General features: G+C 56.7%; 3 protein-coding genes and 1 long non-coding RNA gene across 7 annotated transcripts; 3 read left to right on the top strand and 1 right to left on the bottom strand.

Annotated features, from left to right (window-relative positions):
• On the top strand, positions 1 to 822 carry LOC140509792 (uncharacterized). Its single transcript, XR_011968919.1, has 2 exons — positions 1 to 650; positions 756 to 822. It is a non-coding gene; the product is annotated as an uncharacterized lncRNA (long non-coding RNA).
• On the bottom strand, positions 378 to 7,674 carry LARGE2 (LARGE xylosyl- and glucuronyltransferase 2). Its single transcript, XM_072617693.1, has 15 exons — positions 7,584 to 7,674; positions 7,030 to 7,186; positions 6,754 to 6,947; positions 5,869 to 5,951; positions 5,530 to 5,653; positions 4,282 to 4,453; positions 3,926 to 4,030; positions 3,604 to 3,716; positions 3,377 to 3,502; positions 3,098 to 3,253; positions 2,651 to 2,811; positions 2,257 to 2,535; positions 1,571 to 1,717; positions 1,292 to 1,487; positions 378 to 1,075 (listed from the first exon to the last, which is right to left on the bottom strand). Exons 2-15 carry the CDS (start codon positions 7,130 to 7,132, stop codon positions 878 to 880), a joined length of 2,157 nt encoding a protein of 718 aa, XP_072473794.1. The 5' UTR covers positions 7,133 to 7,186; positions 7,584 to 7,674; the 3' UTR covers positions 378 to 877.
• Positions 7,425 to 27,371, top strand: PEX16 (peroxisomal biogenesis factor 16). 4 transcript variants are annotated; one of them, XM_072617718.1, is made up of 11 exons: positions 7,425 to 7,586; positions 14,948 to 14,983; positions 15,129 to 15,205; positions 16,043 to 16,176; positions 16,307 to 16,407; positions 18,279 to 18,359; positions 18,481 to 18,633; positions 18,745 to 18,817; positions 20,196 to 20,315; positions 26,113 to 26,177; positions 26,505 to 27,371. In XM_072617718.1, the coding sequence occupies exons 4-11, from the start codon at positions 16,103 to 16,105 to the stop codon at positions 26,561 to 26,563; spliced, it is 726 nt and encodes a 241-aa protein (XP_072473819.1). In that variant the 5' UTR covers positions 7,425 to 7,586; positions 14,948 to 14,983; positions 15,129 to 15,205; positions 16,043 to 16,102; the 3' UTR covers positions 26,564 to 27,371. The 4 variants fall into 4 exon arrangements, with proteins under 4 accessions (XP_072473819.1, XP_072473816.1, XP_072473818.1 ...); XM_072617715.1 differs by lacking the exon at positions 7,425 to 7,586 and adding an exon at positions 14,398 to 14,628; XM_072617717.1 differs by lacking the exons at positions 7,425 to 7,586; positions 20,196 to 20,315 and adding an exon at positions 14,398 to 14,628.
• On the top strand, positions 7,658 to 14,223 carry LOC140509789 (uncharacterized). The gene is made up of 2 exons (XM_072617719.1): positions 7,658 to 8,038; positions 13,639 to 14,223. The coding sequence occupies exons 1-2, from the start codon at positions 7,836 to 7,838 to the stop codon at positions 14,054 to 14,056; spliced, it is 621 nt and encodes a 206-aa protein (XP_072473820.1). The 5' UTR covers positions 7,658 to 7,835; the 3' UTR covers positions 14,057 to 14,223.
• Positions 27,372 to 27,528: the final 157 nt, after the last annotated feature.

The raw sequence follows: 27,528 nt of genomic DNA on the forward strand, positions 1-27,528 counted from the left end.
TCTAACACTCAAATTCTCTGGCTGTGTAACTGTGCCTGGGGTCTTGGTGATTCCTCTGTTCTCCCCCACACACATGTACACACACACAGGCACACCCACACATGTACACACACATACACATACATGCATTTACACACATACACAACCATACAGGTACACACATACACACATTCACACACCTATGCACACACATACACATGCATACACATGCATGCACACACACATACACATTCACACACCCATGCACACATACACACATGCATACATGTACACATATATACATACACGTGTATACACACCTGTGCACACATGTACACACACACACAACATGCAGTCTTTCCCTGAAGGACCCTCTGACCCCAAGAAACCAGAAGATGTGAAAAGAATGAGAAAGGTGCTTTAATTACAAAAGTCTGGTAGAGAGCGGGGAGGCCAGCCCCATCATGGCTGGTGGCGGTGAGGCTGGATGCCATGACAGCAAGAGCTGCAGCTGTGGCCCAGCGACCCCTCCTGCCCCAGCCTCAGAGCCACCCAAATCACTCTAAATAACTTAAATAGAGACCCTAGGACCCAAGGCCTCATTCCAGTGTCTGGAGTATGTAGGCAGGGACGGGGAAGCTGTGGCCTTGAGGCCACATGTGGCCCTCTAGGTCCTCAAGTGCAGCCTTTTGAACCCAAGCTGCACAGAACAAATCCTTTGGTTTGGATTCAAAGGATGGCACTTAAGGACCTAGAGGGCCACATGTGGCCTCAAGGCCACAGCTTCTCCACCCCTTTTGAGAGACTCCACACCCCTCAAACCCTTCTCTGACCTAGCCCAGCCCCTCTCAGAGGGGAAGGGGACCCCATCCTGAAAGGGCGCTGCCTGGAGATCCCCTCAGAGCTGTCGCTGGGCTGTGAGGTACTTGAGGGCAGCAGAGCCATAGCGGCGGGACAGGTCCTGGTGGAATTCATCCTTTAGGGCCTGGAGGCAACGGCGATACGTGGGATTGGATCGGAACCTGGAGATGTCAAGGCTGGGTGCGTGGGGCAAGTGGATGGCAAAGGCCTCAGGCAGAACCAAGAACTCGTATTCCTGTGGGAAGCGGTAGAGAGGGCCATTGCTCAAGGGGTTAGTCCTTGGCCTAGCTAGCTGTGTGTCCACTGTGCCCAACCTTTGGGAAACTCATTTATAAAATCAGGGGCCATTCCAGCTTGGCTATCCCAGTCTAAGGGGTCCCACCTCTGGCTTGGTGGGCTGGGTCCAAGCAGAGAGAGGGAGGGAGGACCCAGGCCCAACTCTCTCACCTACCTGTGCATCCAGCTCCATTATGTGGGCCACTTTGTTCCAGCCAAAGCCCACGAACCGGGGGTCGTAGCGAGGACAATCCCGGGGGACCACCACATAGGGCTCATAGTCAGCTGCCCACTCCACACGATAAGGAGCCTGGGCCTCACGCCAACGGGCATAGTCTGTGGGTTCATGCCCTCGGGGCCAAACATGGTACCTGTGATGCCCAGGAGACATATGGGTCACACTTAACTGCCAGATGGGGTGGAAGGGGAAGGCAGGGGAGGGGAGGGGTCCCACCTGAAGGTATAGAGAGAGCCAGCATCCAGCAGGGACAATAGCTCAGTCTTGGAGGTGGGGAAACTCAAGCGGTAACGAAGGGTCTCAAAGGCTGGCACCACCAGGGCAGCTTTTCGGGCAGCCAAATCCAGCTCCTTGATGGAGGTCCTGGAGGAGGAAGGGACATGAGAGAGGGGGCATCCTCCACCACAGGAAGGAACAACCCTGGCAGCGTTTGGGATAGCAGCAAGGAGACAGTCAGTAGGATAAAGACTAGGGGACAACTTCTGGGCAACAGGAAATCACTGGTATAAAGACAAAAAGGTTGAATCTATAAAATGTGTTTTCTAAAAAGAGCCCAGGACTCAGAACCTAACTAGCATGTGACTGGGCAAGTCCCTTCTCTCCCTGACGAAGTTTCATCATGTAGAAAATGAGCATCGTATAACTGCAGGCGGCATTATCCAACACCACCAATTAGAGATCTGAAACGTGCTGTAATGCTAAAGCATGATACAAATACGAACTGCCAGTCCCAGCCCCCCTGCCTGGCACAAACACCCTCTTCCTTTCTACTTTCCTCTTGTCCTCCAGGCCCCCCACCATGTAACCAGACTCTTGGAATCATGGAACAAGGAAGAGCCAGAAGGGTCCTTCCTTAGAGCTCCTCACTCTCCCAAGAGGAGGAATCTGGAAGGGGCTGGTACCTGAGGTAGTCATACAGGGAGTAGGCTGGCAAAAAGTCAATGTCGCTGAGAAAGACATAGGGAGTGTGGGCCTGGCCCAAGGCCACGTTCCGAAGCAGGTTGACGGGGTAGAGGGGCCCTTCTCGGTATACGATGTGGTAGGCCACGTCCCGCCGGGCAGTCAGCACCTCAGAGGCCTGGGCAAAGTGCAGGAACTGCTGGGCCTCGGCATCCGACAGGTACAGGGCCAGGCTCATGGGGCCTGGCCAGTGCCGGCAGAGGGCCTCTAACATCTGTAGTCTTGGGAAGGCCAGAGGCAGGCAGAAATCAGCCCCACAGAGATAGGTGACTGCCCACCCCAGCCCATCCTCCCCTGTCTCCTCTGTCAACCCCTCACCCTCCCAACCCCCCGTACCGGTCCATGGACAGCTGGGTTACCAGGGTGACATCATGGGGATGGGGGGCAGGAGGCTCATAGGGCAGGAAAGTGAGGTGGACACGGTGGATGGTGAGCTGCTGCCGACGGAACTCATAGCAGGTGGTGTCCTCCTCCAGCTCCACCAGAGCTTGTCTTGTCTGGGAGGTGTTGGGGAGAAAGTCCTGAGCTGGAGAGGTCAGGGAGATATCTTCCCTGCCAGGTCAGAAGAGGTGGAGGGCCTTCTCACCTGGGGTGTTAGTGTCTGTCTCCATCCTCCTTCCCCTCCTCCCAGCCCCAGGAGGGTACCCGTCTCCCCTGGTGAGGGGGAGCCTTCCGGTGTCTCACCTAGTTAGGAGCAGGGGCTCAGGTGACTCCCCTGGTTAGGAGGGAGGCTTGGGTGTCTCCCCTGGTTGGGGGGTGTATGGAGGGGTTTGGGGGTCTCACCTGGGCCGGCTGGGTCTGGGGACCACTGATACAGCCAAAGAGCTCTCTCCGCAGCAGATTCCCATCGTACTCCAAGAAGGTCAGGTAGAGATTTCGGAAGAATTCTACATGCTTATTCTTTACTCCAAGTTTCTTAGGTGAGTTCCAATGAATCACCTTGAGAGAGGGAAGGCGGGAGGGAATATGAGGCCCCAGGGTCCTGCCGCCAGTCACCATCCAGGGGATGATGCCCCTGGGAGGGTCCGGGGCCTCCTCCCCAGTCTTCCCCTAGACACTCACCTTGAGGTCAGACACCTCTGAGTAGCACTGCTCAGCTCGAGTGTGGTCCGAGAGCTGTACGTTCCAGGAGCAGGGCAACGGGTACACAACCCAAGGGTATTGTTTGATCACGGCATTGAAAATGTCCTGAAAGGCGGCAGGCTCCATGACACCTTCATTGCTAGCCCCCCACCCCCACCCTCATCATCACCCTGGAGCCCCAGATCAGGGATCCTTCCCATCCCTACCTGGTCAGCCAGAGAGGTGGCCAGCATTGTCAGCAGCTCTCGCTCAGCCGTCAGCTTCCACATCTGCTCCCAGCCCACCTGCCTCAGTCGCTCCAGATGCAGAAGGATCACCCCTGGGGAAGGCACTTTGGCTGGGGAATTTCCAGCACCCCTGAGGTCCCCCTGTCCTTCCCATTAGGTCCTATGGTAGGCCCCACCTGCCCCCAGCCCCACACAGTGGCTCACATTTCTGTGATAGTCTAAATGAGACAGGGAAGTGTAAGACTCATGATCCCATTCTCTCATATGAGAAGACTGAGGCCCAGGGAGAGGGAGACCTCACCTGTGTTGAAGCCACGGCCTAAGGCAGGCCAGGGTCTGTGGTTCTTCCAGAGGTTCCCTAGATACCAGTCACTCTGGTTCTCTACCAACCCAATCACCTGCTTGTCTGGGATGAAAAGAAAGTGGGGAAGGAAATGAAGGAGGCAGAGACTATACCCCACTGCCACTGACCCCAGGTTTGGAACATCCCCCTGTTCAAAGGCAGAGTGCTGGACTTCTCTGCCTCCTCCTCCTACTGGGTTCCGAGACGTCCAACATTACATGTGGGGGGAGGGCCTTGGAGAAGGCCACCCAATCAGGGGTCTTGGACAGTGGGGGGTGGCAGGGAGAGGGATCTCAGGCTCCCAGGCTTCTCACCTGAGAATCGGGCAAAGACAGCCCACAGGTCAGCGATGTCGGAAGCAAAAGTGATATCAGTGTCAAGGACGATGACTTGGGCCAGGGTCGGGGGCAGTGCTCGGGGGAGAGTCAGCTTCAAAAGCCCATAGATGCCTGAGTAGTGCTTATTGGGGATCCAGGCAACCTCAGGCTATAGGAGAGAGGGCGTGAGGTGAACCACAGAGGGCAGGCATAAGCCCACTTCTCCCTCCCCAACCTATAGCCCAGAGGCTGCTGGACCTGCAAGGCACCAGAGGGCCAAACCCCTCATTTTCTGGTTGGGGAGTCCCTGTGACAAAGCTGAGGAGGGATGGCTGGACGGCAGATCAAAGCATACTACTTTCTCCTTTCTCATGGTTCTTCCCTTTTGTTCTCATTCTTCTTTCACAATGTGATTAATGTGGAAATTTGTTTAATGGGATGGTACATCTATAACCTATATCAGATTGTTTGCCATCTTGGGGAGGGAGGGAGGGAGAAATCTGGAACTCGAAATCTCGTAAAAGTGAATGTTGAAAAATAAACAAAAAGGGGGGAAAAGGAGGGTGAAGGGTAGGCCCTCTCGACAAGGAGGTGAGGGCTGGAGGAGAGGGACGCTTCTGGCCTGCCTCATTCTTTTCTGAGACCATTCTGAAGGAAAAGGATTTGGAGTCACCTGTGGGCTTGAAGTGTGTTACACTACTCCACTCGACTGCAGGACCCTGGCCCAGCTCAGAATGGCCTCTTTGCCTCTAGGTGACCTCCACCAAGTCAGTCCCTCAAATTCTTGGGGCTCACTTTCCCAGTCCGTCCAACAAGGTGAGGCAGGTAGGGGCAGGGAGGACTAGCTGACCTCTGAGGTCATTTTCTACTCCTAAGTTTAGGATTCCATTGGATGACGTGGCCAAGGTCACCTAGCTAGCTTAGTAGGCAAAAATCAGAATTCAAACCCAGGTGAACTCAGACTAAAATCATTGCACCACACTGCCTCCAAGAAATGTGGCCAGGGCCAGGCCTGGGCAGCTGGCTGCTGGCCACAGGGCATGGGAAAGGAAAAGCCCCAGGACTCAGGAGTAGGAAGTGAGACCTCCAGCTGGGGAAAGGAGTCAGTTTCCAGGGGACAAGAACCACTTTTTGTTTCCTCTTTGTACCTCCCTGAGTGGAGCAAGCCGTTCAAAATGCTGGTCAGATTGAAAGGGGGTATAGCTAATATTGGGGAGGGGAGGCTACAGGATCTGGGCTCCCTACCTTGAGCTCGTCAGCATTGTAGAAGCTGACGAAAACAGAGGGCACCATCCAAGTGTGGAAGAGAGTTTCCAGGATGTTTTGGGCCACAGCATCGGTCACCAGATGGAAGTGCAGAGGGTTCTTCCTGGAGTGAGGGTGGGAGAATTCTGGCTGAGAGGCCCTCAGGTAGCTCCTACATAACTCCTGCTCAACCCTACTTGGACTAGCCTTGCCTGCCCCCCCCCCCCAAGCTTCTGGAAGGATATCGATTTGTAACCTTACAGCATTAAGCTGCTCCATTAATGTCATTGGCAGGGGTCCCAGGACTTGGAGTGTGGGGTGGAGGGAAGGAGAAGGTACCTGTGGAAGAGGATGGACTTGACCAGAGTGGCCACATCCCGGCTGGAGTTGTGCCCAGCACACACGATAGCCACATGCAGGACCTGGAGGTTTAGGGACAGGAGAGGAGAGCTGAATCTGGGTCCACACTTATGCACCCCTCCCACCTGGTCCTTCAGGCAATCCTCCCCTACTAGGCTGAGGGGGAGGGGGTCAGGCTCAGAGGTCATCTAGTTCAAACCCCTCATTTGACAGATGAGGAAACTGAGGCACAGAGAGGCAGTGACTTGCCAAAGTCATACCAGATGGTAAGTTTTAGAGTTGAGATTTGGCCCTCCTGCCCCCCAAACAGGATGGGAATTGGTGGGTGGGAAGGGTCATAGCTTGGCAAAGATGAGCTGGAGACCCCAGTGGCATATTTGGGGGAATGTGAGACTAGTTTGAGTGACTGAGAGAAAGGGAATAGAAAAAGATTCTATCTTAGAGTCACAGAATATCTCCGCTGGGAGGGTCCTTAGAGAGCCTTGCTGTTCAGGCTGGTAGTCTAGGAACTCAGAAAAATGTTTTTAAATTCATGAAAGGAAATATGTTGGATTACAAAAGAACCCCAAAGCGAGTTAACATAAAGGTGTACCTTTTCCCACCCAAGTTCCCAGACCCCCAGAAATCTATCCACGCCCCCAGTCCAGGGTTAGAATTCCGGCCCCGGGACAGCCGCACTAGGACGGGGGGGGGGGGGGGGGGGGGGGGGGGGGGGGGGGGGGGCCAGGGCAGGTAACTGATCTAGCTCCAGAGAGAGCAGAAAGCCAGGGTCTCCAGGGACTCCCCAGGGTGTCTCGCGTTCGGGGGCGAGTCCGGGCAGGTGGCTGAGGGTAGGCCGCCCTCCCGACAGCCTCGAGCTCTCACCTGGCATTTCTGCACCGTGGGCTGCTGACTGCAGGCCGTCCGGCCCCGGGGCACCTGGAGCTCACCACCCGGGGCCCCCCAGCGCCGGAGCTCCTCTCGAAGCTGCCGATTCTCCTCCTCCACAGCCCGAACCTGAGCCCCCAGCCCCTCAAGGGCCCCTCCGGAGCAGCGGGAGGGCAGGAGCAGGCGGCCGTCTGCGGGGAGCAGGAGGCACACGGTGGGCGTCGGGGCCCCGGCTCGGGGCACCCCCCTCCCGCGGGCCCGCCGATCACTCACACGCCAGGTCCCCGCTGAGCAGGTAGAGGCCGGACAGCAGCAGCAGCAGCAGCAGGACCCCGGCCCCCAGCGCCCGCAGCCGCCCCCGGCCCCGGGGCAGCATGGCCAGCTCAGGGCGGGCCAGCCCGGCCGGGCGCGGCGGGCGGCATCCTAGACCCTGCGGAGGGAAGCGGGCAGGGGCGAGCCTGGGGCTGGGGCTGCCCGGTGCCAAGGCCGCGGCCGCGCCGTCGGGGCAGCGCCGGCCGGCCCGCCCGCCCTCCCGCTCTCACCTGCGCCCCCAGCTCCCGGTCCTGCCCGCGCCCCGCTTTCTTCCTGAAAGCGCCCAGCCCGTCCGGGCAGGATCCTGCCCCGCCTCCGCCCGCCCAGCCACCTTGACTCAAGTTTCACCTCGGCTGGCTCAGCCCGGGCCAGGGAAGAGGGAGGGAGGGAGGGCCCGCGCAGCTCCGGCTCGGGGCTCAGGAGCTCCCCAACTCTAACCGGGAAAGGTGCAGGGGGACGGCCCGGCTGCGGCGTGCGGCTCCCCGGAAGACCACCCAGGACGCCCCCCCATTTACCAGGTCTCTCCCCGCGCCCCCAGATCCGATCGCACAGCGCGCAGGCTTCAAGCGGGGCAGCGGGAGGGGGCGCGGCTGGGGAAAGGCAATGTCCCCCCTCCCCAGGCTCCAGGCACAAAAGATCGCGTCCCAATCCCCCCTCCGACAGGCATGGGGGCGGGGCCTCTCGGGGCCAAAGGGATCAAAGGAGAGCCTCGGGAGGCCGAGAAAGAACTGGACAGGAGCGGAGTTTGCATGTGAAAGGTGGGGGGGATGGGGGTGGAGGCCACAGCCTGGAAAGGAATGTGGAAGCCACTGAGCTGTGTCCCAGGCCTGCCCTGGGGGGAGGGGACTTGGGAGTGGGGACACCTGTCCGGCTTGGAAACCTGGCCAGACCGGAGGCAGGAGGCCAAGCGCCGGAGGGGCAGCCGAGGGGAGAAGCTTTCCTCCAGAGCTGCCTTTCTCGCCCTGTTCAGGTGATGGCTGTGGCTTGAGAGGAGAGGGGGAGGCCCATGGGGAAGGGAGGGGCAGCACACGTGGAGACCTGCCTCGGTCGAGCTCTGGAGCTCAGGCATCTGAGAGCCCTTCTCCCCTCTGCGTTCCCCACCCCATGCTCCCAGGGCCCTGGACCAGGCTCTCTCCCCTCACCTCGGAGAGGACAGATCTCAGGTCTGGGGCCTGGCACTAGATGGACCTGGGAGGCCATTAGGGCTGGATGCCCTTCGACAAAGTACAGTTCAAGGCTGATGGAATGAGATTATCCTGATCTGGGCAGGAGACCAGAGCTGGGGAAGTTCTCAGGTTCCTGCTTGGGTCCTGCCAGCACTCAGGTCCTAATGGACGCTCTGTCTGCCCAGGATTGTCAGTCTACTCCGTTCCAGTTTCCCCCGAACAGAATATGGGGCAAATATAGAACACGGAATATAAGAGCAGAAGGAACCTTACTTAGCACATAAAATAGGGAATGTCAGAGCTGGGAGGGCCCTTAGAACACAAATATCTGAAATGGAAAGGACTTTGGACCAAAGGATGTAAGAAAAGAGGGGTGAAGTGAAAGCAACCTTAGAATACCAAAGATAAATTGTCATAATACACATATATGAATACATGTATTCATAACATATGAATATTAGAATAGAAAAGACCTTCAATCCACAGAATGTCAGAGATGAAGGTAGGGTTCTGACCCTGGAGCCAGCGAGACCGAGACCTAACCCTAACCCTAACCCTGCCCCCTGCATTCACTGACTGTGGCCGTGGACAAGTTATTTAATCTCTCTCGGTCTCAGTTTCTCCCTCAGAAAAGTGATGCTAATACTAGCTATTGTACTTATGTCACCATGTGCTGTGAAGTCAAAGATGTAAATCTCGAAGGCCAACTTGAGCATCAATTATTTTTATTACAACAGAATGTCAGTGCCAGGAAACACCTAAGCGCACAACTCTCCATGCTGGGAGAGATTTTTTCATATCATTTAGGTCCCTCCTCCCCATTTTCATGGATGGGGAAACTGAGGCCCAGGGAGGCTGCGATTTGTTGAAGGGCCATGGCACTCTGCAGCCCAGTGCTTTACCAGCCCTCCAGGGCACAAAGGGGGGAAACTGGAGGGATAGGGGAAGTGGAAGTGAGGGGGCAGGGGCATCCTGGGCCCTGAGCTTTCCCTGCACTTCTGAAACACTCCCTTCCCCTGCTCCTCAACCTACACACCCTTGGAGGGGCTTGAGATGACCTGGGATTCCATCGGGGATTTCCAGTGTGGAAACTCCCTCCACCTCCCCAGGTTGGCAACTGCATCATAATTTACAGGTTTAAAGCCACCTGGGGCACTGAGGGAATGTCCCTCCCTCCCTCCCTGATTTAGGCAGGGGGGGTGGCAAGCAGCACTGGAACCCGGGTCTTCCTGACTCCAAGGTCAGGCTTCTATATGCACTACACCAGGACCTTTTGGCAGGAAAGGACATTTTAGCCATGGGTCCTACCCTGCCCTTCGGGGGGTGACTGGGCTCCTTTCCAAGACCCCAAGGCTCCTGACCAGAATGTGTGTGTCCCAGCATGGGCATTTCTACTCCCTTGAGACTAGGGGCCCTTCCCCTCCCTTGACCCTTTGGAGAGCTCAGGAGGTGGAGCTCCTGGCACTTAAGAGAGAGCTCTTTTAACACTGACTTTACCACAGGTGCATGACAGTTTTTTCACTTAGCAATTCCCCTCTCCTACATTCTGACCTGACGGAGAAACTGAGGCCCAAAGAGGAGCACTGGCCTCTCACTGAGTTGGCTGGGAGAGGTAGGGAAGGGCTTCAGCTTTAGGGAAGGAGGTCAGTATCAGGCCAGAGGCTCAAGGCCAACCTCCCTCCCTCTGCTTTCCCTCCGATTCTAACTTTTGTAGAGCACCGGTGCCAGCTTGGGGCAGGAGCCAAGAAGTTGTTGGGCCCAGGCAGGCACCCAGCCCAGCCTGTGGCTCTCCTAGGGCACACAGCTGCTCTTTGTCTCTAGGGCACTATCTAGCCAGAGATCAGGGAGGGAAAACTGGAGCCCTAACTTCTGGGGCTGCCTTCCCTGGAAAGACCTGAGGCTCTCCATAGAAGCTGCCCTCCACCAGTTCACCACTAGCTGATCCAGCTCCCTCATACCAGCCTGGGACCCGGCCCAGAGGTGGAAGGAGACAGTCCTTCCTCAGAGCTCAGGTCCTTTGATTCAAACCCCTCTCCCCCCAGGAGGTAGAGAGTTAATTCCAAGATCCTGGCTCATGGGCTACACCCCACCCTCTCCACCCCTTTAGCCTTTGGAGCACAAAGTGTGCTTTTTTTTTTTTTAATACAAATGTAGACTGTAGAGGTGACTTACAATGACCTTAGAGATCCTTTTTAACTGTAAGGTTTTCAGGCTGTGATTCTCAGGTTCTGCCCTAGCCCAGTGCCTGGCATACAGTAGGCACTTGATAAATGCTGGCTGAATTGAATTCTTGGGCTCTATGATCCCTCAGGTTCAGTCCCAGCACAATGTCTGGCCCATAGCTGGCCTTTTAATAAGCACCTGGTACACAGTAGGTCCTTAATGTTTGTTGAATTCTCAGGCTCTGTGATTCCCAGATTGTGCCAAGTCAGCCAACATTCATTAAGCCCTTACTGTGTGCTACACATGGTCCTCTGCACTGGAGATATAAAGGAAGGCAAAAGAAAACAATAGATCCTGACCCCAAGGAGCAGAAGGTATCATAGGAGAGGACAAGCTATATGTGAAGGAACCTTTAGGGCCAAAGACCTTCGTGCCCCACCACACGCTGGAGGCACTTAGGAAATACCGATTCGATTGAATTCTTGGCTCTGGAGCAGTTTCTTTAACAGATCTCTCTCTCTCCTTCTCTCCCCTGTCTCTGTCTCTTTCCTCCTCTCTCTCTGTCTCTATCTCTCTCTCCCTCTCTCCCACATGTCTGGCTCTGTCCCTCCTCCGTCTCTCCCTCTCTTTCCCTGTCTCTGTCTTTCCTCTCTGTCTCTCTCCCTGTCTCTGTCTCTCCTCTCTATCTCTCTCCCCTCTCTCCCCTGTCTCTGTCTCTCTCCTCCTCTCTCTGTCTCTATCTCTCTCCCCCTGTCTCTGTCTCTCCTCTCTGTCTCTCCCCCCTCTCTCTGTCTCTATCTCTCTCCCCCTCTCTCCCCTGTCTCTCCTCTCTGTCTCTCCCTCCTCTCTGTCTATCTCGTCTCTCTCGGTCTCCTTTCTCCCTGTCTCTCCCCCCCTCCTCCCCCCTCTCTGTCTCTCCTCTCTGTCTCTCCCCCTCTCTCTGTCTCTATCTCTCTCCCCCTCTCTCCCCTGTCTCTGTCTCTCCTCTCTGTCTCTCTCCTCCTCTCTCTGTCTCTATCTCTCTCCCCCTTTCTTCCCTGTCTCTGTCTCTCTCCCCTCTCTCTTTCCATCTCTCCCCCTCTCTGTCTCTCCTCTCTGTCTCTCCCCCCTCTCTCTGTCTCTATCTCTCTCCCCCTCTTTCCCCTGTCTCTGTCTCTCTCCTCCTCTCTCTGTCTATCTCTCTCCCCCTCTCTCCCCTGTCTCTGTCTCTCCTCTCTATCTCTCTCTCCTCCTCTCTCTGTCTCTATCTCTCTCCCCCTCTCTCTGTCTCTCCTCTCTGTCTCTCCCTCCTCTCCGTCTATCTCGTCTCTCTCGGTCTCCTTTCTCCCTGTCTCTCCCCCTCTCCCCTGTCTCTGTCTCTCCTCTCTGTCTCTCCCCCCTCTCTCTGTCTCAATCTATCTCTCTCCCCCTCTTTCCCCTGTCTCTGTCTCTCTCCTCCTCTCTCTGTCTATCTCTCTCCCCTGTCTCTGTCTCTCCTCTCTATCTCTCTCTCCTTCTCTCCCCTGTCTCTGTCTCTCTCCCCTCTCTCTTTCCATCTCTCCCCCTCTCTGTCTCTCCTCTCTGTCTCTCCCCCTCTCTCTGTCTCTATCTCTCTCCCCCTCTCTCCCCTGTCTCTGTCTCTCCTCTCTGTCTCTCTCCTCCTCTCTCTGTCTCTATCTCTCTCCCCCTTTCTCCCCTGTCTCTGTCTCTCTCCCCTCTCTCTTTCCATCTCTCCCCCTCTCTGTCTCTCCTCTCTGTCTCTCCCCCCTCTCTCTGTCTCTATCTCTCTCCCCCTCTTTCCCCTGTCTCTGTCTCTCTCCTCCTCTCTCTGTCTATCTCTCTCCCCCTCTCTCCCCTGTCTCTGTCTCTCCTCTCTATCTCTCTCTCCTTCTCTCCCCTGTCTCTGTCTCTCTCCCCTCTCTCTTTCCATCTCTCCCCCTCTCTGTCTCTCCTCTCTGTCTCTCCCCCCTCTCTCTGTCTCTATCTCTCTCCTCCTTTCTCCCCTGTTTCTGTCTCTCCCCCTCTCTCTGTCTCTATCTCTCTCCCCTCTCTCCTCTTCTCTCTGTCTCTATCTCTCTCCCCCTCTCTCCTTGTCTCTGTCTCTCCTCTCTGTCTCTCCCCCTCTCTCTGTCTCTATCTCTCTCCCCTCTCTCCTCTTCTCTCTGTCTCTATCTCTCTCCCCTCTCTCCCCTGTCTCTGTCTCTCCTCTCTGTCTCTCTCCTCCTCTCTCTCTCTCTCTCTCCTCCTTTCTCCCCTGTTTCTGTCTCTCCCCCTCTCTCTGTCTCTATCTCTCTCCCCCTCTCTCCCTTGTCTCTGTCTCTCCTCTCTGTCTCTCCCCCTCTCTCTGTCTCTATCTCTCTCCCCTCTCTCCTCTTCTCTCTGTCTCTATCTCTCTCCCCCCTCTCTCCCCTGTCTCTCCTCTCTGTCTCTCCCTCCTCTCTGTCTATCTCGTCTCTCTCGGTCTCCTTTCTCCCTGTCTCTCCCCCTCTCTCCCCTGTTTCTGTCTCTCCCCCTCTCTCTGTCTCTATCTCTCTCCCCCTCTCTCCCCTGTCTCTGTCTCTCCCCCCTTTCTCCCTTGTCTCTGTCTCTCCTCTCTGTCTCTCCCCCTCTCTCTGTCTCTATCTCTCTCCCCTCTCTCCTCTTCTCTCTGTCTCTATCTCTCTCCCCCTCTCTCCCCTGTCTCTCCTCTCTGTCTCTCCCTCCTCTCTGTCTATCTTGTCTCTCTCGGTCTCCTTTCTCCCTGTCTCTCCCCCTCTCTCCCCTGTTTCTGTCTCTCCCCCTCTCTCTGTCTCTATCTCTCTCCCCCTTTCTCCTTCTCTCTGTCTCTCCTCTCTGTCTCTCCCCCTCTCTCTGTCTCTATCTCTCTCCCCCTCTCTCCCTTGTCTCTGTCTCTCCTCTCTGTCTCTCCCTCCTCTCCGTCTATCTCGTCTCTCTCGGTCTCCTTTCTCCCTGTCTCTCCCCCCTCTCCCCTGTCTCTGTCTCTCCTCTCTGTCTCTCTCCCTCTCTCTTTCCATCTCTCCCTATCTCTCTCCCTCCCTGCTATTTGAGGGGAGGAGGAAAAAAGGCGTCTCTTTCCCCGTGACCTTATTGGATCTCCAGCCAGCCTTAAGCGGGTAGAGAGGGCACTTGGATGCCCAGGAGGGCGGGGAAGGGGGTGGGGGTGGGGAGCCAGAGCCCCAGAGCCCCACGTGCCAGGCTCCCAGGGCCGGTTCGGTCCTGAGCTTGGCCCAGTCGGGACTCCTCCCTCCCTCTGTCCCACCAGTCGCGCTCCCGGGGTCACAGGGGCCTCGGGGACCCTCCGGTCCGACCCCCGGGGAGCGGCCCCGTTCGGAGCCAGGGCGATCTGGGCGAGCCTCGGAAGTTTCTGGGGTGACGGGACCTTCCAGCGATTCCAAGGCGGGGGCCAGGATCTGAACCCAGTGCTCCGGACTCCAACCCTGGGCTCCTCCTGCGACCCCGCCGGGAAGATTCTAGTCGCCCCCCGTTCCAAGACCGGGTTCCGGGGTAGACACAAAGAGGGGGGGGGGTCTCGTCGGGGCTCTTCCCTGGGCTGCGGGGGCCGGGCAGGAGCCCGGCGCCCCTCCCACACCCTGTGCCTCGGTTTCCCCCGACGACACACCTTTCTTCCGATGGGGGAAGGAGAGGGGCCCCAGAGGAAGCCGAGAGAAAACCTCCCCTGAGCTCGATCCCCCTCCCCGCCCGCTACTTCGGGCCGGGTCTCCCAGCCGCGGAGCCCTTTAAATCCTGAGCTTCCACTCGACCCTCTCGGCGTTCGATTGGCTCAGCCCACCTGTCGAGCGGGACCAGCTTCCTCCTCCCTTCTCTGGAAGCAACTGCACGGGCTGCCGCCCAAGATTCACGGATCGACGCAGGCGCAGAGCCAACTCCGCCAAAGGGCGGTAGAGCGCAGCCCAGAGGGATCCTGATTGGACAACCCGTGGAGCCTCCGGACCAATGAAACGGCGGGGTTGAGTGGGAGGGCCCGGCGGGCCGCTGCCAAGGCCCTTAAGGGGAGGGCGCTTGGCAAGGCGGAAACGAGGCGGGGTCAGGGCCGGAAGCAGGAAGTGGTCTGCGGGGCGCTGGACGCAGCGGCGCCTGGTCCCTGGTCTTGCTCTCCGGCTCGCTCCGTCCCGAGGCGCGATGGAGAAGCTGCGGCTCCTGGGCCTGCGCTACCAGGAGTACGTGACCCGCCACCCGGCCGCCACGGCCCAGCTGGAGACGGCGGTGCGGGGCCTCAGCTACCTGCTGGCAGGTACCGCTCTGACCTCTGACCCCGGAGGGGGTCTGTGGCCTCGGGAGCCGCGAGCCCTCGGCGCGGAGGCTGAGGGCCAGGCGGAGACCCCCAGACTGAGAGGTGGACAGACCCCCCTCCCGACCGAAACAGCCCCCCCGCTGAGAGACAGCCCCCTGAGGTTAAGGGGTGGAGACAGGCAGCCCCTCCCCCGAGAGGGCGACACAGACGGTCGCCCCCAGATCCATTGATGCCCCGGGAGATGCAGGAGCCCGGCCCGCAGGGGGCCCGTCCTCGGTGGCCTGGCCCCCTCCGACCCCCTCCCCTCTCTCTTCCCCAGGCCGATTCGCGGACTCCCACGAGCTGTCAGAACTGGGTGTGTATGCGGCGCGGACCCGGGTGGGGGGTCAGCCTGCAAGCGGGGGGGTGTGTGGGGTGGGGTGGTGGCCCTGGGGTCGGGAGGCCCCCCGGCTCCGGGCTCCGGGCAAGGAGCGTTTCCTCACTGGCCCCCGGCTCCCCAGTGTACTCCGCCTCCAACCTGCTGGTGCTGCTGAACGACGGCATCCTGCGCAAGGAGCTGCGGCGGAGCCTGCCCGTGGTAGGGGGGGGGGCTGGGGGGAGGGGCTGGGGGGGGCGGGGGAGCCCGCCCGTGGTAGGGGGGCTGCCGGGGGGAGGGGCTGGGGAGGCCGGGGGGATCCTCGGGGCGGGGGGAGCCCGCCCATGGTAGGGGGTTGCGGGGGGGAGGGGCTGGGGGGGCGGGGGAGCCCGCCCGTGGTAGGGGGCTGCGGGGGGGAGGGGCTGGGGGGGCGGGGGAGCCCGCCCGTGGTAGGGGGGGCTGGGGAGGCCGGGGGGGCCGGGGGGATCCTCGGGGCGGGGGGAGCCCGCCCATGGTAGGGGGCTGCGGGGGGGAGGGGCTGGGGGGGGCGGGGGAGCCCGCCCGTGGTAGGGGGGGCTGGGGAGGCCGGGGGGGGGGCGGGGGGAGCCCGCCCATGGTAGGGGGCTGCCGGGGGGAGGGGCTGGGGAGGCCGGGGGGATCCTCGGGGCGGGGGGAGCCCGCTCGTGGTAGGGGGCTGCCGGGGGGAGGGGCTGGGGGGAGCCCGCTCGTGGTAGGGGGCTGCCGGGGGGGGAGGGGCTGGGGGGCGGGGGGAGCCCGCCCGTGGTAGGGGGCTGCGGGGGGGGGGGAGGGGCTGGGGGGAGCCCGCTCGTGGTAGGGGGGCTGCCGGGGGGGGAGGGGCTGGGGGGCGGGGGGAGCCCGCCCGTGGTAGGGGGCTGCGGGGGGGAGGGGCTGGGGGGAGCCCGCTCGTGGTAGGGGGCTGCTGGGGGGAGGGGCTGGGGGGCGGGGGAGCCTGCCCGTGGTAGGGGGGGCCGGGGGGGGATCCTGGGGGGGGGGGAGCCCGGCCCCTCCAGGTGCGCCCACGCCCCCCTGTCCTTGCAGTCGCTGTCCCAGCAGAAGCTGCTCACGTGGCTGAGCGTGCTGGAGTGCGTGGAGGTGTTCATGGAGATGGGCGCTGCCAAGGTGTGGGGGGAGATGGGCCGCTGGCTCGTCATCGTGCTCATCCAGCTGGCCAAGTAAGTGGGGGGGGGGGGGCGCTCTGTGCCCCCGCGGGCTCCGGGCTCTGCCAGGCTAGCCCTCTGCTCCGTGCCCTTGCCGACCGTGCCCTCGGTGCCCACCGCTGCCCACCGGGCTTCCTTTCCACAGGGCTGTGCTGCGGGTCCTGCTGCTGCTGTGGTACAAGGCCGGCCTCCAGACCTCGCCCCCCATCGTGCCGCTGGATCGGGAGGTGCAGCTTCCCCCCCGAGGTGAGCCCCGCGGTGTGACCTGGTCAGCGGAGGTGTGAGGCAGAGGGGTTTCTTTGTCTCTAAGATGCGGAGCCCCGGGAGCCCTAGTGCCAGCAGGGGCTGCCCCCATGAGCCTGTCCGGCCCCTGGGCCTCGCTGTGCCTCCTGGCCCTTTGCCTTCTCCCGCAGTCACTTGTTGGCACTTTGGACCTGCAGGCTCCAGGGTTGTGCAGCAGGACGGCTGGCGGCTGGGGGCGCTTTCCTCTCCAGTGTCCTCCTGTTCGGGCCTTGCTCCTCCAAGGCCTGAGAGCCTGTAGCCCAGAAGTTTGATGATAGTCAGTAGTAATGATAGCCTTCCCTCTGTGCCAGGCGTTGGGTGGGCAGCTTCTGGTTCTTGTGTAATTCAGTCTTCATAAAAACACTGAAAGGTAGGTGGTGGTAGTATTCCCACTTTACAGTTGAGGAAACTGAGGCAAACAGGTGAAGGGACTCGCCTAGATCCCACGGCTAGGAAGTGTCTGAGATTGGATTTGAACTCAGGTCTTCCTGACTCCAGAGTCACACTCCTTCCCCTCCAATATCATGCTGCCTCTTGGTGGAAACCCAAGGTTCTCTGTGGCAGGCAGAGTTTCCAGGGACAGTGGGTCACTGCCACACCTCTTCCAACCCTTAGCAAAAGAAATTGGGTTCCCTGGCAAACAGCTCGGTGACTGCCCTTCCAAGTAGTTATTGCAGGCAGGGAGTGGAGCCAAGAACCTAGCTTGGAGCCCAAGTATGACTCCTGTCAGACAGGTGACCCTCTGGGCAAGCAAATGGAGGCAGGCAGCTCCTCCCGTGCTGTGGCCGCCTGTGTGGAGCAGTAGCCTTGGCCCTTCTGGGGCTTTCTGCCTCCCTCAGGACACAGGAAGTCCCAGAAACAAAATCCAGGCTCTCTCTCTTCCCTTCATCTGCTGCCCATCCTCTGCTGCTGCTGGGTGTCTACAGAATACAGGCCAGGCTGTGCCCTCGCCCTCTTCTTCTCCTGTCTGCCCCTGCTTCCCTCTTCTGCATATTTCTTGAGCCCCCAGCTCGAGTCTCGGTTGGTTGGTGACTTCCCTGACCCACATCAGCTTCTTAAGACAACTCCCATCTCTTTCCTTTCTCCTTGTGACGGGAGCAGGTTTCGTCTCACCTGAGCTGATTTCCCCAGGCTCCTTCCTGTGGCACTGTGCTTCCCCCAAACCTAGGCTGCCTGGCAGGTGCCGTCAGCCTTGTGGATGTGTAAGATAGGGGGTCATTTAGCTCCTCTCCAGAGGTATCCAGTGTCCGCTGGGCATGTTTCAGGTGCCGCTGGTGTCCTTGTGGAGAGTTGGGGCTAGGCCTCAGACCATGGCAGAGTGGGCATTGTTTGTTCTTTGTTAGTTAAGAGCCTACTATGTACCAAGCCTGCTTGGTACTAGGTGCTAGGGGCAGTCTGTCGTACCATCTCAGGAGGGAGACAACACAAAAGTAGCCAGGTGTAGGCTAAGCCTAGACAGAGTGGATGGAAGGGAACCTGGGAGCAGACGACAGACAGCTGGCCATCGGCAGAAGGGGACATTGCAGTTGAGGCTGGAGCCAGAGTGAGCAGGGAGGGCCCCTCCCCCCCAAGCTGTGGGGTATACGTAGCTTGTACACAGGCACAGAGGGAGGATGTCAGGGTCCCGTGGGAGGGTTTTTCTGGATCCTGGAACAGAGAAGAGAGCCCAGCAGAAGTGGGACAGGCTGGGAAGGGCTCAGTTCTGGAGGTAATGAGGAGTTGTTTGAGTATGGGGCTGGTGTGGTCCTGCTAAAGAGTCCATGGTGGCGATACGGTGTAACTTCTGCTTCCAGGACACCAACCATGCCACTTGCTTGTCCTCTTTCCCTCTCCAGGTGCTGAGCACAGCGTGGGCAGCCAGGACCACCCCTACGTGGGGAAGCGGTCCAACCGGGTGGTGCGATCCCTGCAGAGCAGTAAGCGGGGAACAGCACGGGGGGAGGGACACGTGGTCATGTGGGCATTTGTTCCGTGGCATCCTGCCCCCAGGTATCCATCTGGAAGCCCTCCCTTCTTATGGATGTAACTCTGTTCCAGCACCATCCTTGCACTCAAGGCACTGGGGAGTCCCCCAGCAGCAGGAAGGGCGGACACACCACCGAGGGGAGGAGCTAGAAGCCGGCCCAACCCCGCTGGGGCTCCAGGAGACCATTGCTGAGTCTGTGTACATAGCCCGACCCTTGCTGCACTGTATCTTGCTGGAAGCCAGGCTGTGGTTGGGGGAGGGGAGGCTGAGGATGGAGGGAGGCTGAAGGGGTGGGGCCACTCTGTTCTAGAGGACCTTGACCCTTGCACTGTCAGTGCTGAGTCTGGGCCTGTGGGGTCAGCGGTCATGGAAGCCTTGGCTCCTCTCTGCCATCTTGGACGTGACCAGGTAAGTATATGTGGCTAGGGTGGCAGCTTCCTCGGTGGTGGTGCACTGGGTACAAGTCAGGGAGACCTGGATTCAAATCCAGCCTCAGATCCTTCCTCTTGTCACCCTTGACAAGTCACTTCACCTGTTTGCCTCCTCTGCAGAGTGGGGAAAATGCCAGCATCCCAGAGTTGTTGTGAGCATGTGCAAAGTGCTGGCACATAGTAGGCACCATAGAGACGTTTGTTCCTTTCCTCTCCCCTCACAACCTCTGAAGCTGCATCCGTCCAGGGACCTGTTCTGCCACACACTCCATGAGTTGTCACGGAGAGTGGAAGGCAGCCAGCTCTACATGGGGATATCTCTCACTGTTAGGAAGGTTTTTCTTCCTTGGCGCCTAAATCTGCCTCTTTTCAGCCAGGCCAGACCAGCCTCACCTCACTCTTGACAGCCCCAGACCCATCTGCAGGATTCCATGTGGGCAGGGAGGGGAGTGCCCAGGGTGGGGTGGCAGGCAGCAGCACAGGCTCATACCATCAGAGTGTCCTGGGGCAAGGCCTTTCATAAACCCTGGACCTCAGTTTCACCATCTTTCAGTTAAGGGGGTTCTTGGGCCAGTAGGCTTTTAAGATTCCTGTAAGATCTAGATCTATAAACAGGAGTCATAGAACCTGGGTTCTAGACCAGGCACTTAAGATGACCTTCAGTGTGACCATGGGCAAGTCCTCTACCCTCTCCTGAGCCTCAGTTTTCTAATCCACAAAATGGAGTTCATAACGCATCATTAATTACCTTAGGGCTGCTGGATGTCCCAGGGTCAGTGCTTTATAAACACTTAGAGAGCTCTAGAGGATTCTGACTTGGCTGCCTCTTCCCTCCCCCAGCACTGCTTGGGGGGAGGACAACTCGGGAGAGGGGGTGAAGAGCTCAAGTGATGACTCCCCTTCTCCCCCAATCTTCATGTTGAACTGGACTCTGGGCTAGGCTCTAGGGACAGGGGAAAAGCAGAGTCCTGGCCATAATGGAATGGGGAAAGGGCCACATAGGGAAGAGGGGAGAGAGACAAATACAGTGAGAGAGACCATTTGGAGACAGAGAAATTCAGACAGAGGGCAGAGACTCAACAAGGATTTCACAAATGCCTGTGTGCCAAAAGCTCTCATGTCCTCAAAGCCACTCCTGAGATGCACCAGTAGGTTGTAAGCTTTGAGAGAGGAGGGCTTGATTCGTTTTTGGTATTTAGTACAGTGGCAGACATGCAGTAGGAGCTTAATCTGTGTTTATTGGTTGAAGGAGGAATGTTTTGCCCAATGGAGATAAGCAAAGACATGTATTAATGTAGGGGGTAGCCCTCCGGTCAGTGAGTATTTCAGGCCTGACCCTGCCCTTCCATCCACAGCCTAAGTTTGCTGAGTGACAAAAAAGGGCTGACTCGGCGGGAGCGCCTGGAGCTCCGACGACGGACCATCCTGCTGCTTTACTACCTGCTGCGCTCCCCCTTCTATGACCGTTTCTCTGAGTAAGGGATTCCTGGGGGGCTGACAGGGCACTGGCTGGACCAGGGGAAGGGGGCCTGGACGATCACCCTGACAGACCAGTGTGTATCTGCAGAGAACAGATCCACCAGCCTAGATTTGTGAAGGATTGACGTCCAGTGGACGTGGAGGAGGAAGCCAGTGCAAGGGTCCTGGGGACGATGGGGGCAGGGGCAGGATGAACCAAGGTGGCCGAGGGCTTTGGTTTTTAAGCCCAGTTGGAAAAGAGGAGGAAGGAGGAGGCTCGGTGGGTGCAAAGTCAGAGCTGCTCAGGTCTCATTTCGCATGCTTCTCTGTCAAGGAAAATGACCTTTGGGTTGGAAAGGACAGGCCAAAAGAGGCTAAGCAGGGAATTGATGCCAAATATCAGGAAGGAAGTAAAAAGAGAGCCTCCAACCGCCCTGGGGGAATTCACAGCACTGCTCAGATGAACCACATCCTTCCCAGGCTGGAGGTAGAGCTCCCAGTTGTGGCAGCTGACCCTGAGCCTGCACTACCTGAACGATCACGTAGAAAGTCCGTGCTGCAGGCTTGGGGATGGGCAGCATTTATTTAAAATGAAGACAAGTGAGTTTGTCAGCTGGAGGCCAGTGAGCTGGATTTGACTTCCTGGCAAAATTCTAGAACCTTTAAAAGAGCCCGGGAGAGATGGATCTGGAAAACACCACAGGCATTACTGACTGACCTCTCATTGGGGAGGGCTGGGCTCTTCCTGCTGTCCTGCTGCAAATCCTGGAGGGATCACCTAGGATAACATCCCGTGTGACAGTACAGTTAGAGTCACTTAGAGCTGGGTTCAGAGATGGTTGTTAATAGCTCAGGGTCCGTTTTTATTAGTGACCCACTTGTAAAGTGTCAGGTGGCATGATGACCAAGCCTGCTGATGACTTGGAGCTAGAAGCAAGCAGTGGTTCATGCACCAGATCTGGAAGTATCTGTAGGTAGGCTAGGACATTGAGGAGACATAAAGACCAAGTCTCACACTTGGACTCCAACCATCAATCTCACAAAGACAAAATGACTGGGCAGATAGTTTGTCTTAAAAAGATCTTGGGGCTTTAGTGGACCACAACCTCAGCATGGTCCCAGGCATCCATGAAAGCTTCCATAATCGTGGGAGATGACAAGCCTACCGTATTCCCAGGCAATGGGAGAGCTGGTCATTTGTTGGCCTCAGTTGAAGAGAATGAGGGCGCAGAGGACAGCAGCCTGGTGGAGGACTAGGAGTCCCGCCCCAGTGAGGACCAGTTGAAGAGAAGAGAGGCCTCGGACCTGAAAGGCTGTCACACGGAGGAGGAATTAGATTAGTTCTGCTTGGGCCAGAAGGGAGAACCAGGAGCATTGAGCAGAGAGGGTTCGGGGAAGGAGCCATCCTGGCACAGGCTGAGGTGCTGGACTCCCCACCATGGAGGTCCTCCAGGAGAGGATGAATAGCCACTAAGTGGGCTGTGTTGTAGTGATGCTGGACAAGATGGCCCCAGAGGTCCCTTCCAGCTCTGAAATTCTGTGATTTCTTCCTTTCCCTCCTCTTTAATGGCTAAAGCAGGCAGCATTTGCCCAGCACAGGGCCAGGTTCTGTAGAGGATGCTGTCCAAGGTGTGCCGAAGTCCCCTGCCCCCCTGGGTGTTTGCTATCTGCGTGACTCTGGGGATCGCACAGTGCTCTCCCCCTCATCTTTATTCTTGTTTCTCTGAGTCTCAGTTCCCTCATCAGCAAACTGAGAGTGAGGGTAGCTCTTGCACTTCCATGTCCCCAGCAGTGAGGAGAATCCTTTGCATGTCTCAGGTTCTGCGTAAGTGTTGCTAGGGTCAGTTGTTCATGCGGAAGGGCTTTTAGCCCAGACCTCAGGTCATTCCTGTAATCACACCAGCTCTTGCTGGTGCACTTAGGCTGACTGACCTGCCCTGGGAACCACTGTCTCCCCCAGAGGCCTTATCTGTGCTTCTTAGGTGGGTACTTCCAGGTGTGTGCTCACACGTGCCCAGGGAGTGAGACCTCAGCTATCTTATTTGTGCATGTGCATATCCTCCCCCAGCACAGCACTTGGCACATAGTAGTAGGTGCTTCATAAATTGTTGATTGATTACAAATTTAAAAATGAAATGGTTCTTTCCGTTTAGGACCTTTCAGCTTACTGCAGGAAACAATCTATACATAGGTAGTTAAATACAAAATAGATGCAAAGGGCAAGTGCTTCTCCCTAATGAGAGGAAATTGGGAAGAGCCTATGCTAGGAGGCAACTGAGCCTGGAAGGGAGCTAGAAATTCTAACAGTGGGAACGAAGAGGAGGGCATTTCAGGCAGGAGGGACCACCTGGGCAAAGGTGTGGGGCTAGGAGATGGAACAGCAAGTCACAGGAATAGCAAATGTGTGCCAGTTTGGCCAGAGGGACAGTATTGGGGAAGTAAATTTGAAACGATACACCAGAACCAGATTGTGAAAGATTTTAATGACCAACAGGAGAGTTTCAGTGTATCCTAGAGGCAAGAGGGAACCATTGAGTCTTCCTGAGCAGTAGGGCTTTAAGGAGAGCTGGTGGTAGATGAATGGAGGGTGCATTGGAGAGGGGAACAGAGGCCAACCAGGAGTGAAGAGGACCTGACCCAGGGTGCAGACAAGGGAATGGCCATGAGGGATGTTGGGAAGGTTGAAGGGAAAAGATTCTACAGGTGATGGCAGATGGGAGTAAAGGAGATGGAAGAGTCAGGGATGACTTGGAAATTTATAGCCTGCATAACTAGACCAAAACAAGGAATCTAGACAGAGGGGTAGATGTTGGGGGAAGGATAATAAGCTGTGTTGGGCGTGTTGAGTTGGATTTGCCAATGGGAGCTAACACATGGCTGTGTTCAGCAGACAGATACAGATCTGGTGCTCAGGACATATTCTGCATAGAGATGATAATTGAACCCCTGGGAGTTGATGAGATCACCCAGTGAGAGAGTGTGGAAAGAGAAGATGGCCCAAGACAGGTCCTAGAACAGTGCCCACATATAAAGACGTGAGACACGTAGGAGAATAGAGAACAAGGTCAGATGGGTGGGAGAACCAGAAAGAACTTGGAGCCAGATACAACCTTCAGAGTCCTTAGTCCAGTCCCTCATTTCACAGAGGTCACATCAGTAATGAAAGCCCAGCCAGATTTGAACTCAGATCCCCTAACTTCAGGTTCAGCACTCATTTCGACAAACCACACTGCCTCCCATAGGTTTGTCAGGAAGGATGACTGAGAAGAGCTCTTTGGCTCGAGCAATTAGGACATCATTGGAAACTTTGGAAAGAACAGTTTGGGCTGCACGTTGTTTGTCCTTTGTTCTGGAAGAGGACCATGACATCAGCAAGATGGTACTATGACTTGCAAGTGAATTGGATTTAAGTGAGACCGGTCTGTGCAAGGCCATCAGCCTCACTCTCCTTCTGAGCCGTCTGGATCCAGTGGCCAGATGGAGATTAGGAGACTGGCGATAACCCCGGGCTGAGCATCGCTGTCAGAATCTAGACTGCAAGGGGTTAAGGAGCGAGGGGGAGGCAATGAGCATCAGTGACTTTTTCTAGTTTGGCTGTGAAGGGGAGGAGAGAAGAGCATGAATTGATGGCAGGATCAGATAAAAGCTTGTCGAAGATGAAGGAGCTTTGGGTGTATTAGCAGCAGAAGGAAGAAGCCAACAGATGGAAGATCAGAGATTGGGGGGAGGGGGTCACTGGGCCTTCTGGCCAGGGAGCGGCCTCACTAAATTGAGACGTCTTGTCACTCAACTGACCACAGAACGACCATCTGCCAGTTCATCAGGGATGGTTGTCCCCACACCAAAACTATCCATGGCTCTTTGGGATGCTGGAATGGATTGTGATGGACAGCGCTTCAGAGGGTAGTTGTCGTCGTTCAGTGGCACCGCCCAGAAAGTATCTGATCACAATTAACAGGCAAGTGTTTCCCAAGGGAGAAGAGGATATGGTGGGCAGTGTCCAGAGAAAGGCAGCCAGAATGGAGACAGCCCTGGGAGGATCCATGAAGGCGCTGGGACATTGAGTAGAGAGAAGAAAAGGCTCCAGGGATGCATAGTAAGGGCTGTCAGTGTAAGAGCAAATAGATCTGTCCTGCTTAACTCCAAGACCCACCGGGTGGAATTGTCAGAGGCACAAGAAGCTGGATTTCAGGGAGCACTGCCCAGTGCTTAGAGCCACCCCTGAGTGGAATTGGCTGCCTCCGAACTACTGAGTTCACCCTCCTTGGAGGCCTGGAGGCAGAGGCTGGATGACCACCTGTGTCTGTTGTTGTTGGGATGGTTATGGGAGCTGGTGCTTGGGGGCTACTGAGGTCCTTTATAGCTCTGAAATTCTGTGATTCCAAGTTTGCTTTTGCTCTGGCTCTTTGGCTACTGTGGCCATAGTAAGTATTTCTTAAGCACCTGCTGTGTACCAGGTAAGAAGAGAGGTGGAGACCCTCAGTCTGGCCTGTGTCACAAGAACGGAGTGGAGCTCCAAGGTGGCTCATGGAGTCACCTTCTACTGGTCACACAATGGCAGGTCTCCTCCCCATTCAGTATTAGCCACATGGGCTAGCCTTTGCCAAAGGCCTTTGGGGTTCCTTCCTTCTGGCTCCCCAAGCCCAGCTCCCACAGTACAGTAAGGAATATGGCCAGTTGGAATCTCTGCTCTGCCCCTCACTGACCTTGGGCTACCTCAGCCTCTTGTGACATGAAGATCATACTCCCTGTGTGCCCTCCCTCACATGGTTCTTGTAGCATGGGCCCAGGTGCTTCACACACTTGCAAGTCCTCTGGTACCCTGGGGACTTGTGTAGCTGGGATCAGAGTCCAAACCTCACAGGAGAATCAGCAATCCCACATTGCCCTCAAAGGGCAGGAGTTGGGGGTGGACCTAAGAGCTGCAGGGGTGTGGGGAGAGGCATAGGAGCTACAGTGGAGCAGGAGTAGGCCTGGTCTAGGGAGCTGCTGTCTTGTCCCATTGAATCTCAGCATCCAATTCCACCAAATGGATCCTAATCCAACCTACCAGGCATGTACCGATAGCACGTTGTGCAAGGAACCTTGGGTCAGAGACAGAATGGAAATCAGTGTCTGCCTTCAAAGAGCTTCTATTGCTATATAGAAATCTCTACGCGGAATATAAATATGTAAATACGTAAATACAAATACATGTACACACAGGGAAAGGATGAATGTGAGGTGATGGGGAGAAGGACCAGCTACCAGGGGAGCCGTGAGGCAAGGCCTCCTGTAGGAGGGACATGGTGGTTTCATGCAGAGGATCCTTAGTAACGTGGTTTTCCAATATAGTGTTACCTGTTTTATTGTGTTTGTATTGTTTTGTTAAACAGTTCCCAGTTAGATTTTAATCTGGTCACTCTTGCCTGTGCACAGACCCAGATAGGGAAAACCGAGTGCCAAATTAGGGAACAGCAGAGAAGTCGGCCAGTTGGGCTAGCAGGCTTTCCTCCATCCTTTGCTTGGGCTTTTCGTCCCTTTGAAGAAAGCGGGGCTGGTAGTGCACTTGTTAATGGATATAAAAGACAAAGTTGAAAGCTAAGGACTAGAGGGCTGAATAGAGCTCTGGAAGGAGAGAGGAAGTTGGAACCAAGGCTGTGTTGTCACTGTCCCTCCCCAACCCCAGCAGAATCTGTCTCCTTCCCTCAGCAGGTCCTGTTCTGTTCTGTACCCCAAAGTCATTTTGTACCTTCAGAGATAGAGGCCTCCTTGATTCAAGCCTTTCCTCCCACAGTCCCCTTCACCCTGTTTCCTCCCTGTCTTTCCATCCAGGGATAGGATCCTCTTCCTGCTGCGACTGCTGGCTGATTACATTCCTGGTGTTGGCTTGGTCACCCGTAAGTATCAGGATGAGGGATGAGGGTGAAACAGGTGCTCTGGGCCCAGCCTAATGTCTCCCAGCCCCTGGGTACTCCTACTGGGCTCGGGCTGTGACAAGCTAGAGCTGAGAGGAGGGGCTCCCAGAGTCTGGACCTGCTAAAGGCCCACAGGTGGCTGTTGAGAGACCAGGAGTAGGTAGGCCTCTGGTGGCTGGAAAGTAGTCGTAGTCACAGACAAGGCCCTGGGGTAGAGATGGAACAAGCCAAGTTGGAGGGGGTAGCCATGGATTGATGTCAGCACCCCCAGGCCTTGACCCCCCTCATTCTAACCTTCTCTCCTTTCAGGGCCACTGATGGAGTACTTGCCTGCTTGGCAGAAAATTTATTTCTACAATTGGGGCTGACAGGCAATCTAAGGCTGAGGAGAAGGGCTGCTGAGAGGGTGGGGGACGTGGTGGGCATGATCTGCTGCAGGATCAGGCAGCCCATCCCTTCAGCCCCTCAGCTCCTCTGTCCTTTAATAAAACTGGCCCCTAGTGATGCTCCGAAACGTGTCCCCTCTGTGCCCCCACAGCGGGGGGAGCCCAGGGCCCCACAGAGAGCCCAACCCCCACCAGCCTTCTGGGGAGCCAGAGCCACTGACGTCACTGGGGCTCTAATGAATGGTCCCCTGTTCTACTCAGCACAGTCCCTGGGCCTGAGGTCACTGCTGCAGCCTGGGGGCCTACACTACAGTGGCACCTTTCCGAATGAACCTCCTGTGAACAAAGCTCCGTCATGTGCAATCAACTTTGTTCAAAAGCCAGAAGCTTCTAATCCCTGGAAAGTAGAACTGGCCACCTTCCAACCTCAGGACCACCTACCTTTGGTCAGGGCTTCCTGTCAAAGGTAAATAGAGAGGACCTGGGTAGAGCTGGGATGTGGTCAGAGGGAGGCTTTGGGCCTCCAGGGTCTCCACATCCAAGTCTTTCATCTGTCCTCCCCTCCTCCCCAATTCAAAAATAAGAAAAGGCTTCACTTTCACAATGAACACTTGACTGCTAATTGTTCTCCGTGGTTTGTATCAAAGTCTAGTGGGGATGCTTCCCTCACTTGCAGATGACCAAATCGGGAAGAGTGACTGACCTGTTTGCCAGTCGGAATCTAAACTCTCGAGCTTGGGCCAAGTCTAAGATGACCTTTAATGAAATTAAATAGAAAGTTGACACTTTATATTCAAAGAATATTTGAAGACTGCGTCGCACAAATAGATAGCAGCTCACATCATTTCACAGATGAGAAAACTTCCTGGGAGGTCCAGGAAGAGAAACAAATAGCTTCCATTCTTCTAGGGAAATCACTGATTAGGAGAAAGTTCTCCAGCTGAGCC

The sequence above is a fragment of the Notamacropus eugenii genome, chromosome 6 (assembly GCF_028372415.1).
Source record: "Notamacropus eugenii isolate mMacEug1 chromosome 6, mMacEug1.pri_v2, whole genome shotgun sequence".
In the NCBI taxonomy this organism is placed as follows: Eukaryota; Metazoa; Chordata; class Mammalia; order Diprotodontia; family Macropodidae; genus Notamacropus; species Notamacropus eugenii.

What these genes read in the sequence shown, in the direction of transcription:
- LARGE2 (XM_072617693.1), bottom strand. Translation starts at nt 7,132, where the DNA reads ATGCTGCCCCGGGGCCGGGGGCGGCTGCGGGCGCTGGGGGCCGGGGTC. An exon ending in CCACCTCTCTGGCTGACCAG is followed by an intron (nt 3,503 to 3,603) that starts GTAGGGATGGGA and finishes GCCGCCTTTCAG; the next exon opens with GACATTTTCAATGCCGTGAT. An exon ending in TAATGGAGCTGGATGCACAG is followed by an intron (nt 1,076 to 1,291) that starts GTAGGTGAGAGA and finishes CGCTTCCCACAG; the next exon opens with GAATACGAGTTCTTGGTTCT.
- LOC140509789 (XM_072617719.1), top strand. Translation starts at nt 7,836, where the DNA reads ATGGGGGTGGAGGCCACAGCCTGGAAAGGAATGTGGAAGCCACTGAGC. An exon ending in GCCTTTCTCGCCCTGTTCAG is followed by an intron (nt 8,039 to 13,638) that starts GTGATGGCTGTG and finishes CTGTCCCACCAG; the next exon opens with TCGCGCTCCCGGGGTCACAG.
- PEX16 (XM_072617715.1), top strand. Translation starts at nt 14,517, where the DNA reads ATGGAGAAGCTGCGGCTCCTGGGCCTGCGCTACCAGGAGTACGTGACC. An exon ending in GGTGCAGCTTCCCCCCCGAG is followed by an intron (nt 16,408 to 18,278) that starts GTGAGCCCCGCG and finishes TTCCCTCTCCAG; the next exon opens with GTGCTGAGCACAGCGTGGGC. An exon ending in TTCTATGACCGTTTCTCTGA is followed by an intron (nt 20,316 to 26,112) that starts GTAAGGGATTCC and finishes CTTTCCATCCAG; the next exon opens with GGATAGGATCCTCTTCCTGC.